Source organism: Bombyx mandarina, chromosome 15, assembly GCF_030267445.1.
Source record: "Bombyx mandarina strain Sakado chromosome 15, ASM3026744v2".
Classification (NCBI taxonomy): domain Eukaryota; kingdom Metazoa; phylum Arthropoda; class Insecta; order Lepidoptera; family Bombycidae; genus Bombyx; species Bombyx mandarina.
This window is the reverse complement of record NC_143221.1, coordinates 5,512,696-5,528,733: the sequence shown is the minus strand read 5'-3', so window position 1 is coordinate 5,528,733 and position 16,038 is coordinate 5,512,696. Positions and strand designations below refer to the sequence as shown.

General features: G+C 33.1%; 2 protein-coding genes and 2 long non-coding RNA genes across 4 annotated transcripts; 3 read left to right on the top strand and 1 right to left on the bottom strand.

The window, feature by feature from the left end:
* The first annotated feature begins 2,029 nt into the window (after nt 1-2,029).
* On the top strand, nt 2,030-2,770 carry LOC149501433 (uncharacterized). The gene is made up of 2 exons (XR_016324298.1): nt 2,030-2,290; nt 2,621-2,770. It is a non-coding gene; the product is annotated as an uncharacterized LOC149501433 (long non-coding RNA).
* A 1,659-nt stretch (nt 2,771-4,429) lies between these two features.
* Atg5 (autophagy protein 5) lies at nt 4,430-7,920 on the top strand. The gene is made up of 5 exons (XM_028177657.2): nt 4,430-4,742; nt 4,813-5,018; nt 5,374-5,498; nt 6,315-6,515; nt 6,585-7,920. The coding sequence occupies exons 1-5, from the start codon at nt 4,587-4,589 to the stop codon at nt 6,689-6,691; spliced, it is 795 nt and encodes a 264-aa protein (XP_028033458.2). The 5' UTR covers nt 4,430-4,586; the 3' UTR covers nt 6,692-7,920.
* Nucleotides 7,911-15,651, bottom strand: Torsin (torsin family member). Its single transcript, XM_028177685.2, has 6 exons — nt 15,447-15,651; nt 14,253-14,524; nt 12,067-12,218; nt 11,824-11,969; nt 9,867-10,014; nt 7,911-8,074 (listed from the first exon to the last, which is right to left on the bottom strand). Exons 1-6 carry the CDS (start codon nt 15,643-15,645, stop codon nt 7,945-7,947), a joined length of 1,047 nt encoding a protein of 348 aa, XP_028033486.2. The 5' UTR covers nt 15,646-15,651; the 3' UTR covers nt 7,911-7,944.
* LOC149501432 (uncharacterized) lies at nt 8,796-9,787 on the top strand. Its single transcript, XR_016324184.1, has 2 exons — nt 8,796-8,934; nt 9,581-9,787. It is a non-coding gene; the product is annotated as an uncharacterized LOC149501432 (long non-coding RNA).
* Nucleotides 15,652-16,038: the final 387 nt, after the last annotated feature.

Genomic DNA, 16,038 nt, shown 5'->3' with positions numbered 1-16,038 from the left:
ACATTACTTCATTTATTTATTTTTAATTTTTTTTAATTAAACTGTATACCAATTAATTGCTCCTTCAGGATTTATATTTGTTTTTTTTTCACGATTAAAACCGTGTAGAAAGTTTAGGCATTATAATTGACGCATGCGCAGTACACATATTTTGCATACATTTATTCAACTAATAAAAATAGTAAATTAAACAAAAAACGAGTAATTTCGAAAGAGAACAAACATGTTTTATATAAGAACAATCGAAAATGAATATTTACGAGTCATTCAGGATGAAAAAGTATTAAAAATTGCATTAGAGGGGCTAACTTGTAGGTATATTTTTAATTTTTTTTTTTAAATAAATAAATGCAGAACAAACAATTATTAACAGTGAACAATCATGAACAAATGATGAACAAACGAATTAATAGAGAATAAGTATAAAATAGGAAAAAAAAAATTTTTTGAGGGGCTAACTTCATTCACCTTTTGCCTTTACCCTCAAATATATTAAGTGTATAATCTATGTATTAAGTGTATAATCTATGGCCTTTACTGGATGAAATTGTTGGCTCTGTAAATTTGGCCCCCTTTTTTTATTTTCGGATTTTTTTTATTTTTAATTATTTGTTCGTCTTTTGTTCATTAATGTTCGAGTGTAAAAATTGTTTGTTCGTCTTTTGTTTATTTATAATTAATTAAACAAATGATCACCGTTAAGTGGGCCCCTCTTACTAGATATCTTTCTTTTTATCGCTCAGATTTATTTATTTTGATCAATTATCGTTTGTTCGACGACTATTGGTGATTGTTCGATCATAAAAACAATTAAATTCCCAATTATTCATTATTTTATATTAATGTAATACCGAAATACTTCACGAGATGGCGTTACAAAAAATCCCTTCCCAAAACTATAAAACCGTTGTGATTGTCTACTGAATAAATAATATTTATTCGTAGGTGATTGTTTAAGATGTTATGAATATTTCAGTTTTGATTTCATCAAAATAACTTGAACTTTACTACTGAATTCCGAAAAAAATTCTAATTAAGGCTGAGTTAAGTTCAGCTTTTTATTTCAGCATTTTACTGTAGTTTTTAAATTACATTTATGCGGATTGATGTTTCAAAGCTTTCAGATTTCAATTTTTAAATCTGAAATAATTAAGAACAGCGTCATCTACCGTTCACATTTGAAACAGAATTTAATTCGGTTTAAATTTGTAAAAGTTGATGTTGATTATTATTACACTAATTAATTGAGCGTTTCATTAGCTTTTAAGCTGAATGACTATTTATAATTTATTTTTATTCTATTGTCTATTTTTTTTAAGTAATAAATGAGCAAAAAATAATACTTAACAAAAAGATATGAAATCCGAACAAAAACAGTTTCACTGTAAAAAATTGCGCCAAGTCCACGTTTATAAAACTCATTTCAATAACATTTGCACTTTACAAAAAAAATAAGACTTCAATAACTTTCATTCTCTACAAAAAGATGTGAAATACAAAAAAATACCAAGAAACCGTCATAATGTTAAAAAAATAAACAAAAAATTGTTGAAAATAAAAAAAATAAAAAAATATTTATCGTACTTGGCGTGCGTCATTGAGTAACCCAAATTTTTGGGGTACCCCAACAACGGTTTTATAGTTTTGGGAAGGGATTTTTTGTAACGCCATCTCATGAAGTATTTCGGTATTACATTAATATAAAATAATTAATAATTGGGAATTTAATTGTTTTTATGATCGAACAATCACCGATAATCGTCGAACAAACGATAATTGATCAAAATGAATTAATTTGAGCGATAAAAATAAAGTTATCTAGTAAGGGGGGCCCACTTAACGGTGATCATTTGTTTAATTAATTTTAAATAAACAAAAGACGAACAAACAATTTTTACATTCGAACATTAACGAACAAAGGGCGAACAAATAATTAAAAATTAAAAAAATCCGAAAATAAAAAAAGGGGGCCCAATTTACAGAGCTGAAATTGTTCAAATTGCACTCAATGGGGTTGGCAACTGTCAAAGTGGCGCTGGTGTGCATTGTTCCCATAACATTCAATATTTGTATTGGAATTTTTGATAAAAAATTATTTTAAGCACAATGACGCGTTGTTTTGTACCAATATGCTCAGAAATTGGATTACATCAATTCCCGAAGCACAAGAAAATTGGAAGACTGTGGTTAAAGGCCATTTGACACGAAAAAAGTGCTCACACAAAAAGTTCGAGGTTATGTCGTAAACACTTTGTGGAATCTGACTATGAAAACATTAGTAAATACACAGGTATGCTTCTTTCTGTCAAATATATATAATGCATGACTAGGTGTAGCACACATCTTTGTTCTCTTATTAAAAAAATCCAATAATAATTAGTTAGGCACACTATTAGTTTGCTAACATATTTTGCAAGTAGATTTATGCTGTAAGGAACCTTTTAACAAACACAAAATCAGACTGGAGGAAACACATTCCTCATGAACTGTTGTTCATTATCAGCTGTTACTATTGAAAGTTCTGTCTAAATCGCTGCATCCATTGCAATAACAAATATTTTGAAACTATGGTCAGGTTTCCTTGTGATAGTATATTTAAATGTTATTCTTTGTGTTGCAGGTGTCAAATATTAACATAAATATCTGAAGAAAGGTGCTGTACCATCTATATTTTCATGGAATATGAAACCAGTTTCTGAAGAAACAAAAAGTAGAGAAGTTACTTATGTAATTTTAGAGAAGGAATTGTCAATAAAAATAATTAAAAATATTCCTGATTTTTTTTATTTCGATAAGTGTGTAGTTATAATACAGATATTTTTCATACAATGCTTCTTTGAAAATATTTTCATAAAAGATATCTAATTTATTTAACATATTATTTATAAAATTATTGTCTTTTTCAACATAAATCACTTTGATGTCCTTGTAGGTGTGAATGACCAAGTTGCAGTATGTTTTGCCTGAGCAGTATAACTGTCCTTGGATTTGATAATAATATGGGCAGGTTTTTTTAGAGACAATATCCCGTTACATTGTTCTAAGTAAGGCACCGTTGATATATTTATTTCATGTTTTCTGCTAGCGTATGGACATTTCACTTCAATTATAGCTTCTTCGCCCAACACACCATCAGGAGATGCAGCAAGATATGGGCGCTCTTGGCTATTGAAAATGCCACATGGCTCCACTAGCAAATCATATATATTAGCATATTTTGCTAGAGCATTTTTTTTCATTTTGTTTCAAAATTAAAATTTTGGTCATGTAGCTCTAATCTGAAAAAAGTAAAATAATACGTTAGTTGGTAGGTAATGTGTGTAATATGAGCAATTATTTTTGCACATGCTACAAGGAATAAAGTTCCTAAGGTACACAATTTAATATTATTATTATAATAGCTACCGGAAACAGTTTGAGAGAAGTTTTCTAAGTTAAAATAAAACATCAACATGGTACCTTTCGACAAAATCCATTTTTTTTCTTCGTAAAAATGCAACACGTTTTCTCAACTCCTCCTTTAATTCTTTAACTATCCAGTTGGAATACATGTTGTAAAACTGTTTAGCACTACTTAGAAAGTAATAAGAACCATATCAAAGTCACAAAATGCCGAAATATCACGAACGCAAAACACACAAAATGGCGGCTCTCTGTGACAAGGGAACAAGCTACGCTGGCGACATCTGAGAAAAGCTTTAACCGGCCAACCCCATTGCACTATAATCTGTAGTGGAAATCTCTAGGCACAACTTTTTTTTAAGGGATTTTATGACCTGGTAACTAAGACCTTTAAGTCATGTCTTATTTTAATTTACATTCATAATTCTATGAAAAATGATATTATGGAGTGAAATGAATCAACAAAACGAGCGGCTCAGTGAATTTGGCCCCCCTTTTTTGATTTTCGGATTTTTTTAATTATCTGTTGACAGTAGCTAATGTCACTTTGTAAAATAATGTTGCTATATTTAAAGTAATAGTGATGCGTTCAGTTCTCGTTGAATCACATGAATGAACAATGGGTGTGAAGAGTTAATCATTTTAAACTATAAAAGAATATTATTTCTATTTTACAATGAAATTGTATTAAAGTGCTCAAATATATGTTACTAGTAGTATGTAACTACAATCAGTTTTTTATTTATTTTCATTACCTATCTATAATTGTAAATTATATACATCTATAGTTTCAACTATATGATGTATTGAAAATAGGATGGTCTTACAAGTTTCCTCGCAACGTTTTCCTTAATGTTTAAAACACTCGGTATTCAGTATAGGTAGATACTATAGGAACATAATCGTCGAAAACTCGTTGGTATGTACAAAGCACTACTAAAATTCAACTACGTGCACATTAACTATTCACTAGACAATCGAGGCAATTTCATTAATTCAGGAGTTTTTTCAATCATTCACTTTATCACTACACTATTTTTATTTCATCAAAAACTGACAACACAAGAAACGTCAGTTGACTTCGTCTAATAAAAAATCCGAGAATTTTTTAATTGATAGGTTGCAAAGCGTCAACAATCAACATCAAGAAGTGTTCTGTGATCAACATATTAATAACTATTAAAATGGCCAACGACAGGGAGGTACTTCGAGAAATATGGGATGGAAAACTACCGATATGTTTTCATCTTGCTCAAGAAGAAATAATGGAAATTCAACAACCTGATCCATTTTACGTTATGGTGCCTCGACTTAGCTACTTTCCTCTTGTCATCGATAAGGTAAATATTTTAAAACAACACGCTATTTCGTTTTTGTATAAATATTGCATCCAACTTGGTTTTTTTTCAGATGAAACGTCACTTTCTCCGATTCATATCACAAGAGAATTCTGATAGTGAAATGTGGTTGGACTTTAATGGGCAACCCTTGAAATGGCACTATCCCATAGGATTTTTGTACGATTTGTATTGTGGTAATGATCCTCAACTGCCCTGGACTTTGATAGTACACTTCACAAAGTTCCCTGAAGACATTCTTCTTCATTGCCCAAACAAGTAAGAACAAAATTTCTTGTAATCGGCAAAGTTATGATCAAAATTTGGTATTATGGTACAACAAATATAAGTAGAGCATTAATTTGTATTTGGGTTTATGGTCCTAATTTGTCCCAGAAAAAAAACGAGAACCAATTTAAATCTTTTTTTTACATGAAACATTATCTTAATAATTATGCTACCAAGTGCTTGACATATTTCAATGATCTCTTTATTTGAAATCTGGTTTAAATTAAATTTTCAATAACTAGTTAATAATTTCTTTGTCTCCTACTAACAGTAAAATACTGATTATTATTTCATCACAAATATTTCACAGGACAACATAATTATATAAAAATATATATTCTTTCAGAGATGTAGTAGAAGCACATTATATGTCTACGGTGAAAGAGGCTGATGTACTGAAACACAGAGGACAAGTGATGTCAACTATGCAAAAAAAGGATCACAATCAGTTATGGCTTGGATTACAAAATGGTACATACATTATTTTTAATGCTAAGGGTGGCTAGGTGTTGTATTGACGGAAAGTAATACATTGAAAACACCGCAAGAATTATAAATAATACTAAAAGGATTAGGGGTATAAGGACTCTAAAAGTTCTAGGTGTAGCTAAAAGATCTGGGACACAATGGTATGCAACCTGTCAGTATTAATATTGTTTATGTATCATATGTGTCTGTCTATATCTCACTAAAATTGTGGGAATTTACTGAAATTATGTGGACTCTGAAAAGAACTTAACAATAGGTAGTATTCTCAAATTATCTTAAAATTTCTCCTCTTAAAATGAGAAAATGCATCTTTGCTAACATATTTTTAAAAGCCCATGATTATTGTTTACATTGAAAAAACAAACATAATTAGAATAACTCTCCATGATTGCTTTCATAATTCAAAGATACTTTTAGTATTGTTTACTCTAATGAACAATTTATATTACTGTCCATTAATGTTGCAGCATGAAAACATTGTAAAGATAATGTTTAAGGATTCTGACAAACATACATTTGCCCAATTTACTTTATCAAGTGGTTACTGCTTCCTATAGACATATGCAATTCTAAGGACACAACCATGTTACTGCCTACTTTAAAATATTAGTACTCTTGATGAATAATAAATGAAAAAATATATAAATTGTAAATGTAAAGAAATAAAAAAAATCTTTCATTTTAATATTGAAGTATGTCTTAGATTTTTTTGTCATTGCACTATCAATATAGTTTTGCAACGAGCTAATTAACCTTGTCCTCATAAATTAGAAACAACAAACATTTCTTATTTTTCAGACAAGTTTGATCAGTTTTGGGCTATCAACAGACGTCTTATGGAGTCACATGGTGATAATGATGGATTCAAACACATACCACTTAGGATTTATACTGATGATGGTGTATACAATCAACGCCTTGTCTGTCCTAAAAATACTGATAATAGTAGAAAAACGCTACAACAGATGATCTCCGAGCTATATCCAGAAAAATCAAATGGTACTTTTAATTTTATTGTTGAATAAAATTTATGTAATATTGTTTTTAAAAAAAATCTTATTTTCACAGTTAACCTAAGAACTCATGGTGTAATCATACCTCCAGAAACTCCTCTGCAGTGGCTTTCAGAACATCTCAGTTACCCTGACAACTTTTTACATTTGTGTTTATGCTGAAGATATTTGGGTCGTGTATGCATGAGTTGTGAAACTATTTAATATTTATAAGCTTATGTCACATGTTCTGTATCTTTTGAAAAATGTATTGAATTTACAATTCAGTATGTATTGTCTAGTCAAAAATGTATACAACATAACTATTGTATTCATTACGCATTCTCTGAATTGTTTATAAGTAACAGACATAATTAGTAAAAGTATAGTATTTTACAGTTAAATCTCTCATTTATAATAAAATTTTACAGGTTTTGGATATTACAAATTTTTACAACTTTATTAATGTAATTTAAACAAACGATACTTAGTTATATTGAATTAATAATTTTATCTAAGATTCACAACTCCACCACCCTATTATTATATATTTAAACTTCATTGTCAGCCCACAATACTTGATTATTGATTATTTTTCTACAAAAACATAATGGTCCAAAACTTCTTTCATACATTGTAAAATTGGTCCCAAAAAAAATAGATTATTCTGATAGGTCATTTTTGTTAGTTTGAGATTTGAGATGAAGTAGCAAACATTTACTTTCAATCTGCATGACGCAGGCATCTAAGTTACAGTAGTTGTGACTTTATTCCACCTTTATTTCGGTTATCTTTCGTAAACTGAGGTCAACAGAGTGGCTTACTGTCTATTCAATTAGAAGTTTGAAAACGATTGAAGCTAGCTGCCTTTGGTTCAAAATCTCATTTGCACCGGTACTCTGCCCAGAACGGTGGTACGCGTCAGTACAAGCTTGTATAATAAATAAAGAAATACTTAAAATTGGAGTTAATTACGTTAGTGAGTACATTACTGATACGCACAGATGATAGAGTTAAGTAATAGCCCTAAGGGGATCGGGGTCGTGTACCAATGTCTTCCGATTTATGAGAAACCGGACGACACGAATAACAGACTGCTGGTCCGTAAAGATTCGACTGGATTTATTTCCGTCCACAATTTTGAAGCAGTCTTAATAAATAATTATTTGTATTGTGTAAGTAAGTTATAAGTAGGTATATTGAGGTAAATTCTTCAGTACTCTGAGGCTAGTCATTGCAAGTTGAATCCCTCCATCTACTCACCACTACCCACGAGATATGGACATTTGAAGCTATTGGAAGTCTCAATTGTATAGGATAACGAAAAAAATTAGGTAAACACTATTTAAGCCTTTGACAAGTTGTCCAGTCAAACAATATGAAATTTATTAAAATAAAACTATTAAACCTTATAATATTTTTAATTTGTATATGTTTCATAATTCTGTTTTTCTAGTGTGCTTTTTTATTACATATGGAATGTGTCTTGTGAATCGTCTGCATCCATTATTTGCAAAAATAGGTTGAGTCTCTGGCGGACCGTATGTTATAACAGTTAAGGCATCCCTGAAACAGAAATGCAAGGAATGAGCACGACTTCATTTTTAACAAAATCCTCTCTATTTAATTTTTATAAAATAGAAGAATTCGGGTGCCAAAGTAATGTGAGATTAGGGCAGATAATCATTTCTTAAAAATTTTTTTTTATAAATTATACAAGGTTAAGTAAACAGCTTAGATAAAGTAAGCAAAACAATTACGCAAATTCAGTTTCAGTTCATTTCACGATCATCACTCAAGTGGACGTCGTTTTTCAAAAAAGAAGTCGCTAAAGGCGATTTTCCAACTTCATACAAATTTGAGTCAACTTTTACGCGATTGAGAAGTTAAAAAACTCGCACTAAGCTTAAGCGGGATTTACATTACGAAATTAGTGTCATGCATGTTGAGCTCAGTTTCACGAAAGTAGTTTCGATATATGCGAAAGTAATTTCGTTAAAAAATTAGTGTCTCGAAATCCACAGTATCGCAGTAAACATGGCGCCTTCAGCATCAAAGCTATAATTTGCTATATTCAATGTAGCTAAAAAAATGCTTATATACTTAAAAAAAGACTATCAAGAAAAAAAAAAGTTGGTAGATTCGAGGATGGTCAACAAGAAGGCATTTAGGTGCAATGAATTTAGTCTCTAAATTAGCAGATGAAGATCCTGAGAGTTATAAAAACTATTTTCGAATGAGTGAAGATAATTTTGATTTTTTACTGTAGGTGTTTCGGGTCCCAGAGACACCCTTGTCGCTGATATTCATTAATAAGATCTTTTTTTTTCTGTACTCCATCGTTGGTTTGCTATTTTCAAGGCTTGAAGCGCGTCCGAACTAACAATACACACGTCCGCACAGCGCAGGCCCTTTCGCGACATTAGGCCGGTTACAGTGCTCCACCGACCGTCTGTGCGTACGTCAGTCGCGCTTGTCGTTTATATGAAAATTCATAAATCTTTACAGTGCTGGACTGACCGTACGCACGCGTATATTGCTACGCACTGCGTACGAGGACCGTCGGTCTAGCGCGTCCGCATGCGTGCCGTCGGTCGACCGACACGCAATGGAAACAAATGAACGCGTTCAATGCTGCACCGATCGGTGGACCGACCGTACGGATGTGGGTATCATCATCAAAAAAAGCGATTTCGTATTGAACGTGACCAAATATATCGACACCTAGCGCCCAATCACCGAAGTTCGTGAACCGCTCTGGGACAAAGGCCACAGATCGTGATGCCAAGTTAAAGGCCTGGCAAGAAGTATATGTTGATAATTCATCAAAACTTGATCATCGTCATTCTGAAATAATTAAAAAAACTTGAACGTTCCTTAAACGTTTTTGAAAATAATAAGCAGCAATTAAACCATTTGCAAACGCTTCCCTTTTGCGTACCGACTATACCAATCCGGTCAGATTGTTGGTCAGGAGAGCACTGAATGAAGCAAACTGACGATCGGTTAATGCGTACCGTCAGGACGGAACGTACGCACAGACGGTCGGTGGAGCACTGTAACCGGCCTTAGTTTCACGTCGCGTCTACACTATGAAATTAGTTGCATGAAACTAATTTCACCAAAAAATTGCATGCATGAAATTAATGCATGCATTACGAAAATATTGAATTACACGTGAAACTGTTGGTAAAACTAATGTCACGAAATTAATTTCACGTCACTAATTTCGTAATGTAAATTCGCCTTTATAGAATCACGAAACACGTTGACATAACATCGATTCAGGTTTCTAATTGTTTCAGGCATCTATGCCTCTATGAATAAAACTATGGAACTAACAATGAATTATACTTACGCCATCATTTTCTTCGACGGCTTTTCAACGCCGTTAGCTTTAAATTCTGCAAGTGCACACATTTCGACGTGATGTTGTTCCAAGGGTAAAAAAGGTACATAGTGATCGATCAAATGGTGTGCAATGGCGGCCGCTTTCTCGAAGCCACCTAAAGATCATTGTAAGTTACTGGCTTATTTTATTTCAGCGTAACCTTTATTAGTAGGTGAGCTCGGGGGGTCAAACCTGACGTCAATGTAGTCGTAGAATTATGTAAATATGAAAAGATAAAGGAGACACGGTCGACAATCGTATAACAAGCATAACCAGTCTTTGACCAAAATATTCGAAATAATGTCTAATCGTCTTCAACTCCGTAAGCAATAAAAAAAAAAAACAAAGTCGGGATCACTCATTGGGTTCGAAGAACCATTTTCATAATCTGATTTCTGATTATAGCATTGTAGTTTTAGTTGCATAAACTAATCTTCGAATCTTTGATTATCTTTGAAATTTACACTATATTAATATTGTCGTTCGCGATGGTGTACCATCAACAAAGACGGATTGGCGCCTTCAAACAACTGAACGATTATTTGTCCAAAAACAATTATCCTAGTCGTAAAAGAGCTTATATTCTGTGCTCTATAAAAAAGATTACGACCCAATTCTGGTAGCAACCTCTAAAAGAAGAGTGTATAATATTTTTCCTATAATGTAATTTTTATCCTGATCCAGCGAATAATAGCCTGAAAGTGTGGCAGTGCTCATAACTTTTATGCTAAAAATGAATAAGCACCAACAACAACAACATGCATCGAATATATCAAGGTCGGTTAGGAAATTAGGATATTATGATCAGAAAATAACATCCAAACACTATTTAAAATTACATTGTTATCCAGTATATTATTTTGATTTGGATAAGAATCTATATACAGTCAAACCTGGGTAAGTGAGAACTGGATAAGTGAGAAAACTCTATAAGTGAGAGTAATAGCCAGGAACCGTCATTTTAAGCTCTCAAAACCTCTATTAGCGAGAAATAGAAACCTCTGTAAGAGAGAGTCGTTTTTCCCTCATGGACCTCCGTAAGTGAGACTGCTACTTATCTATAACTCTATAAGGGACAGTCGAGCTTTATTTATTCATATTATTTAGGAGGAACAAATGACAAAACAAATTACAAATTTAACATCTGCTATTTTATGACTCATTCTTAATTTTCGTGGAACTTCCTACCATTGTTTTTGTATTGTTTTCTCGTCAATATTGAACCTATTCTATTTCTTGGAACTAAATAACGTTGTTATTTTATCGCATTCTTTTCGAATGGACACGTGTGCCTGTGTACCGTCCTGTTTGTCGGACTCACTCAGTTTATCGTTAATCAATTGCGAAGGAAAGTTCTGTTCTGCATCATGTCTAAACGGAAAATTAAAGTACTGTCATTAAGTGATAAATTTAAAATAGTGAATGCGTTTGAATCAAATTCAGAGGGTGCATTTGCGAGAAACTCGGGTTAGTGAGAAACCTCTATAAGCGAGAATGAGATTGTGCTCCCTTGAACTCTCGCTTATCCAGGTTTGACTGTATATAAAAATAAATTGCTGTTCGTTAGTCTCGCTAAAACTCGAGAACGGCTGGACCGATTTGGCTAATTTTGGTCTTGAATGATTCGTGGAAGTCCAGAGAAGGTTTAAAAGGTAGATAAATATGAAAATGCTCGGAATTAAATAAAAATAACAATTTTGCTTTTCCTTTGATGTGTCCCCCGTCGGACGGATTCTTTTTGTTTGTTTTAAGTTTATTTTATACAAAAGTTTAGGTCTTTTATTTATTGATTGAGGCACTACGAAGTCTGCCGGGTCAGCTAGTATTAAATACTAAGATATTATATTAAATGATATTTAAATAAATCATTTTAAATTTACACTAGACAACCTATTTTTAAAAACTAAGATATACTTAATGATACCTTGGAAATATGCTGTCCTCCGAATGATAGGTTCAAAATCACGGAATTCAACTTCTGATCGAGTTACACCTTTTTCGTAGAGTTCTAAAAGCTTTGTTGCTATTTCATGTCCTCCTATGTTTGATATAAAAATAAAGATGGTGTTTCTAAAAAGAGTAGGTTATTACTAAAAAGAGTTTTTGTAAATTTGTGGAATTCTTGGATGTAATTTTTTTAGTAAGTAAATCAGTGATATAAATTTACCTATAATCCACCTCATCAACAGCACTGTGGTGATCGAGCATTGGTATTATTGTATCAAGCACTGATGGACACATGTGATGTATCTCATCAAAGATAATCAGAGATTTGGGACATTTCTTCACCAGAGTGTTCAATGTATTAACTAACATTTGCTGAAAACAAATATTAATAATATAATATAGCATCAAGTGGCATGGCCAATCCTACATACATATTATAAACTAGGAGGATCAAAAAGTAGTGAGAATGAGATAGAATATAATGACTATGGATAACTTATTAATTTATTTTTCTATATAGTCTCCGAGTCTCTACACACCGAGTCCAGCGATTTTCCAAGGCTTCAAATCCCTTTTAAAAAAAAGTTTTGTCTTGGTCCTGCAAAAAGCTCTCCACGGCATCCATCATCTCGTTATCGTCTTCGTACCTGTTTTCCCTTAAGTATTCTTTCGATTTGGGGAACAGATAAAAATCGCTAGGCGCCAGATCTGGTGAATAAGGGGTCAACCAATTCGAAGCCAGCTTGCTGAATGGCAGCCATTGCAACAGCCGACCTGTGCGCGGGTGCATTGTCGTGCTGAAACAGCACGCCCCTTCAAAGTTTCCCTCTCCTTTCTCGGGTCGGTGAAGATGGCCGTTTCCATTGCGAAGATTGCTGTTTTGTCGCGAGATCAAAATGATGGACCCATTTTTCGTCCATTATTACGAAAGACAAAAAGTTTTCAGAATCTTATTGAAACTTGTCCAACAATATCTTCGAAATGTCAAGTCGATTTTGTTTGTGACTGTCGGTTAACATTCTCGGCACCCATCTTGCGGAGACTTTTCTCATATTCAAAGATTGTTTCAATATGGATTGAATACTTCCATATGAAATGCCCGTTTCTTGTATTAATTATCGGATGGTAAATCTTCGATCGCTCTATACAATTTTCTCGACTTTCGCAACATTTTCTTGGGTCACTGACGTTGATGGAAGGCCGCAACGATGTTCGTCTTCCGTGCTCGTTCTCCCTACTCGAAATTTAGAAGGCCACCTTGCGACAGTGGAATACGGCAGAGCAGACTATAATAATGTTGCCTCCAAATCGCAATGAATAATAACGGCTCTCACTTCGTTTTTCTCCATTTTCGAGAAGACATTCCGACACGAAGCAAACAAATGACTACATTCAGAGAAAAACAAAAGAGAATCAAAGATTTTTTTTCTTTATTAATATTACAAATATGTTTCTGGGCTATGCCTGCCAGTGTTTTTTTTTCTTACCAAGGAGTATGTCGTTTTCACTACTTTTTGATCCCTCCTCGTAATCTTTGCTCTCAAAGATGGCGGGCGAATGCATGGACGAAATTAAAAAGTCCATGGCTGTTACGAGAAATAGAAACAATGAATTTACTGACTGTGGTGCTGTCGTAGTTAGCGAGCGCCCTGGACTGTTGCGCCGAGTCATGGGTTCGATTCCCACATCAGGCAATCATTGTGTGATTAACAAGTTTATTTGGGTGTTTTTGTATACATGTATACATTTAAACATATATAAGTTTGTTTGCCAATATCTTGTACCCACAACTCGGGTATCTTAAATTGCGGCTGGATGACTGTGTGTGATTTGTTTCTAATTATTATTAATGAAGACCATAAAGATGAGGCTCATTAGAATGCTAATCTTATCTATATTCTAATATGCTGCTGACATCGACAGTGCAAGATGTGGAAAAGAAGAAAATAGACACTTTGAAGAAGATGAGTGGAGTTTTGTTGACTAAGTTTCATGCAACCATTGCATTATTTCAAGAACTCAGCATCACGCATCTTTTTTCTATAGTAGTCTCAGATGGTGACTTCCTTCAAACATGTTTGGCAGATAGATAATCAGTCCATTGAACGCAGTGTCCTGTAGGGAAGGGCGCCAATGCACTAAACTGACCAAATCAGAAAAACAGTGGGAGGTCCCCAAAATAAGTGCAGCCAGATGACCTCGAGCCGGGAGAGATGACGAGACATTGTGAGATGTCGGATGTCTGCCCTCACCAACACTTGTGATGATCGAGACAATTTTCTCAAGAGTGAAACAATTAAGTATTAAGTAAATAAATGACTGCAAGGACAACAACAAGTAAGTAAAAAGATTTGTTACATACTTTTTATATTATGGAAATATCACATTCTATTTTAAAATACTCACTTTTTTCTTTTCCAACTCATAGCAATTGAAATCTTTTTTACCCATAAATAGTTTTACATAGTTGCTCTGCATGCCTTTGCGATAGACAGCTTCGGCAATCATTGTAGAGGCAAAATTTTTACCAACACCTGACCAGCCATGGAGACTTATTACTAGAGCTTTCTTGTTCCCATTGCTTTCATTAATATTCTCTTTGTGAGCTGAGATAATATTGAAAAGTTCATTGACCAGTGGCTGACCAAACATTCGCTGTGAAAGAGAATCTCTCAATTCTGAAATCAAATTTTTATTTATAAATTATACTTTGACATGCATAAGTGCCTATATTGCCTTGATGGTCTCTAAATTCTGGCCTGAAGGATTTCAGTGATCGAGACTTCCATATCAAGTATCAAGGTTTTTACTGGTGGTAGGACATCTTGTAAATCTGCACACCAGCATGATACCACCACCATGCCTATTTTTGTTGTAAAACAATAATGTGTTTGTATGGAGCAGTCATTGTAATGCAAAGCAGAGACTCAGAACTCATGACTCAAGGTGGTTAGTGACATTTATGTTGATTTCTATGGGCTCCGGTAACCACTTAACAGCAAGTGGGACATGACCTCGTCAACTCATTTAAGCATTAAAAAAATTGGGTGTGTTGTGGTATTGAGCCCAGTAAACACAACACCAGGTGGACCAAGAGCAAAACAGCAGATAAGAGAAAAAGAATAAAGTCTCAGGAATAACATCTATTATTTATATTCTGACTAAACACAGATGCACTTTATTTCCCTATTGTATATCACTATTATACAAAATAGTTTCCCTATTTGACTTGGAACCCAAATATTCTTTCATATAAAAGTAACCAAGGTAGTCCACATAACATCTAATGCAACATATCCGCTAGCTAGTCTCGACAGTGATTCCCATCAATTATTTTACAACAAAAGTTTCATAGATTAGGAGGAAAAACTGCAAGACAATTTGTTGTTAATGTTTTTTTGTCATAACTAAGGGTAGTTAGAGGGTAGTTAAAGAATATAGGCTATATTCTTTGATATTTTAATATTAATACATTTAGTAAAAAGCTGTTATTTTGACATTATAAACAGTTAAATTTGAGTTTCTCGTAAGTAGTTATTTTTATAAAGTACACACTACACACTTTACACGGGAATATAGTTTGTTTTGTCAAGAACTTACTTTGTACATCAAAAGGTATGTGATAATCATTACAACATTCTGTAAATTTACAATATGTTGCATCCTTTAAAGTATCCCATTTATACCATCCGCTAGCAAGAACGATAGCTGATCCAACTAAAGATATCGTGATTGGTTCAGATAACGTGCTACTTAAAAACATAATTAAATATATTCCAATTAAATATTTTTGAACCATTGTAATCATAGATTAAACACTTATATGATTGTAATTGTTACTCTTAGATAACATAATTTTTTTTAAATTACGTACCGTACCGTATGTATCTACGGTACATACCGGTAAAATGGGGCGATTAGGGATTGAAAGGCGAATCGGGAAAAAACCGGGAAAATCTTTCGACGCTCAATATAAGTTTTATATTCGTAGCAAAATCTTCCATTTTTTGTAGTTTAATAGTAGAATGTTGAAAGTTCACAAAACAACTCTGAATATGCATGATAATAGCTGCTAACTTATAAAAAATCGCGTTTCAAATTAACTTCCTGTGGTGGTAATTATTTTAGTGCTAGAAACTTTGCTCTCTTTTATTTATTTGATAATAATAGAAGACGACTATGATTTATAAAC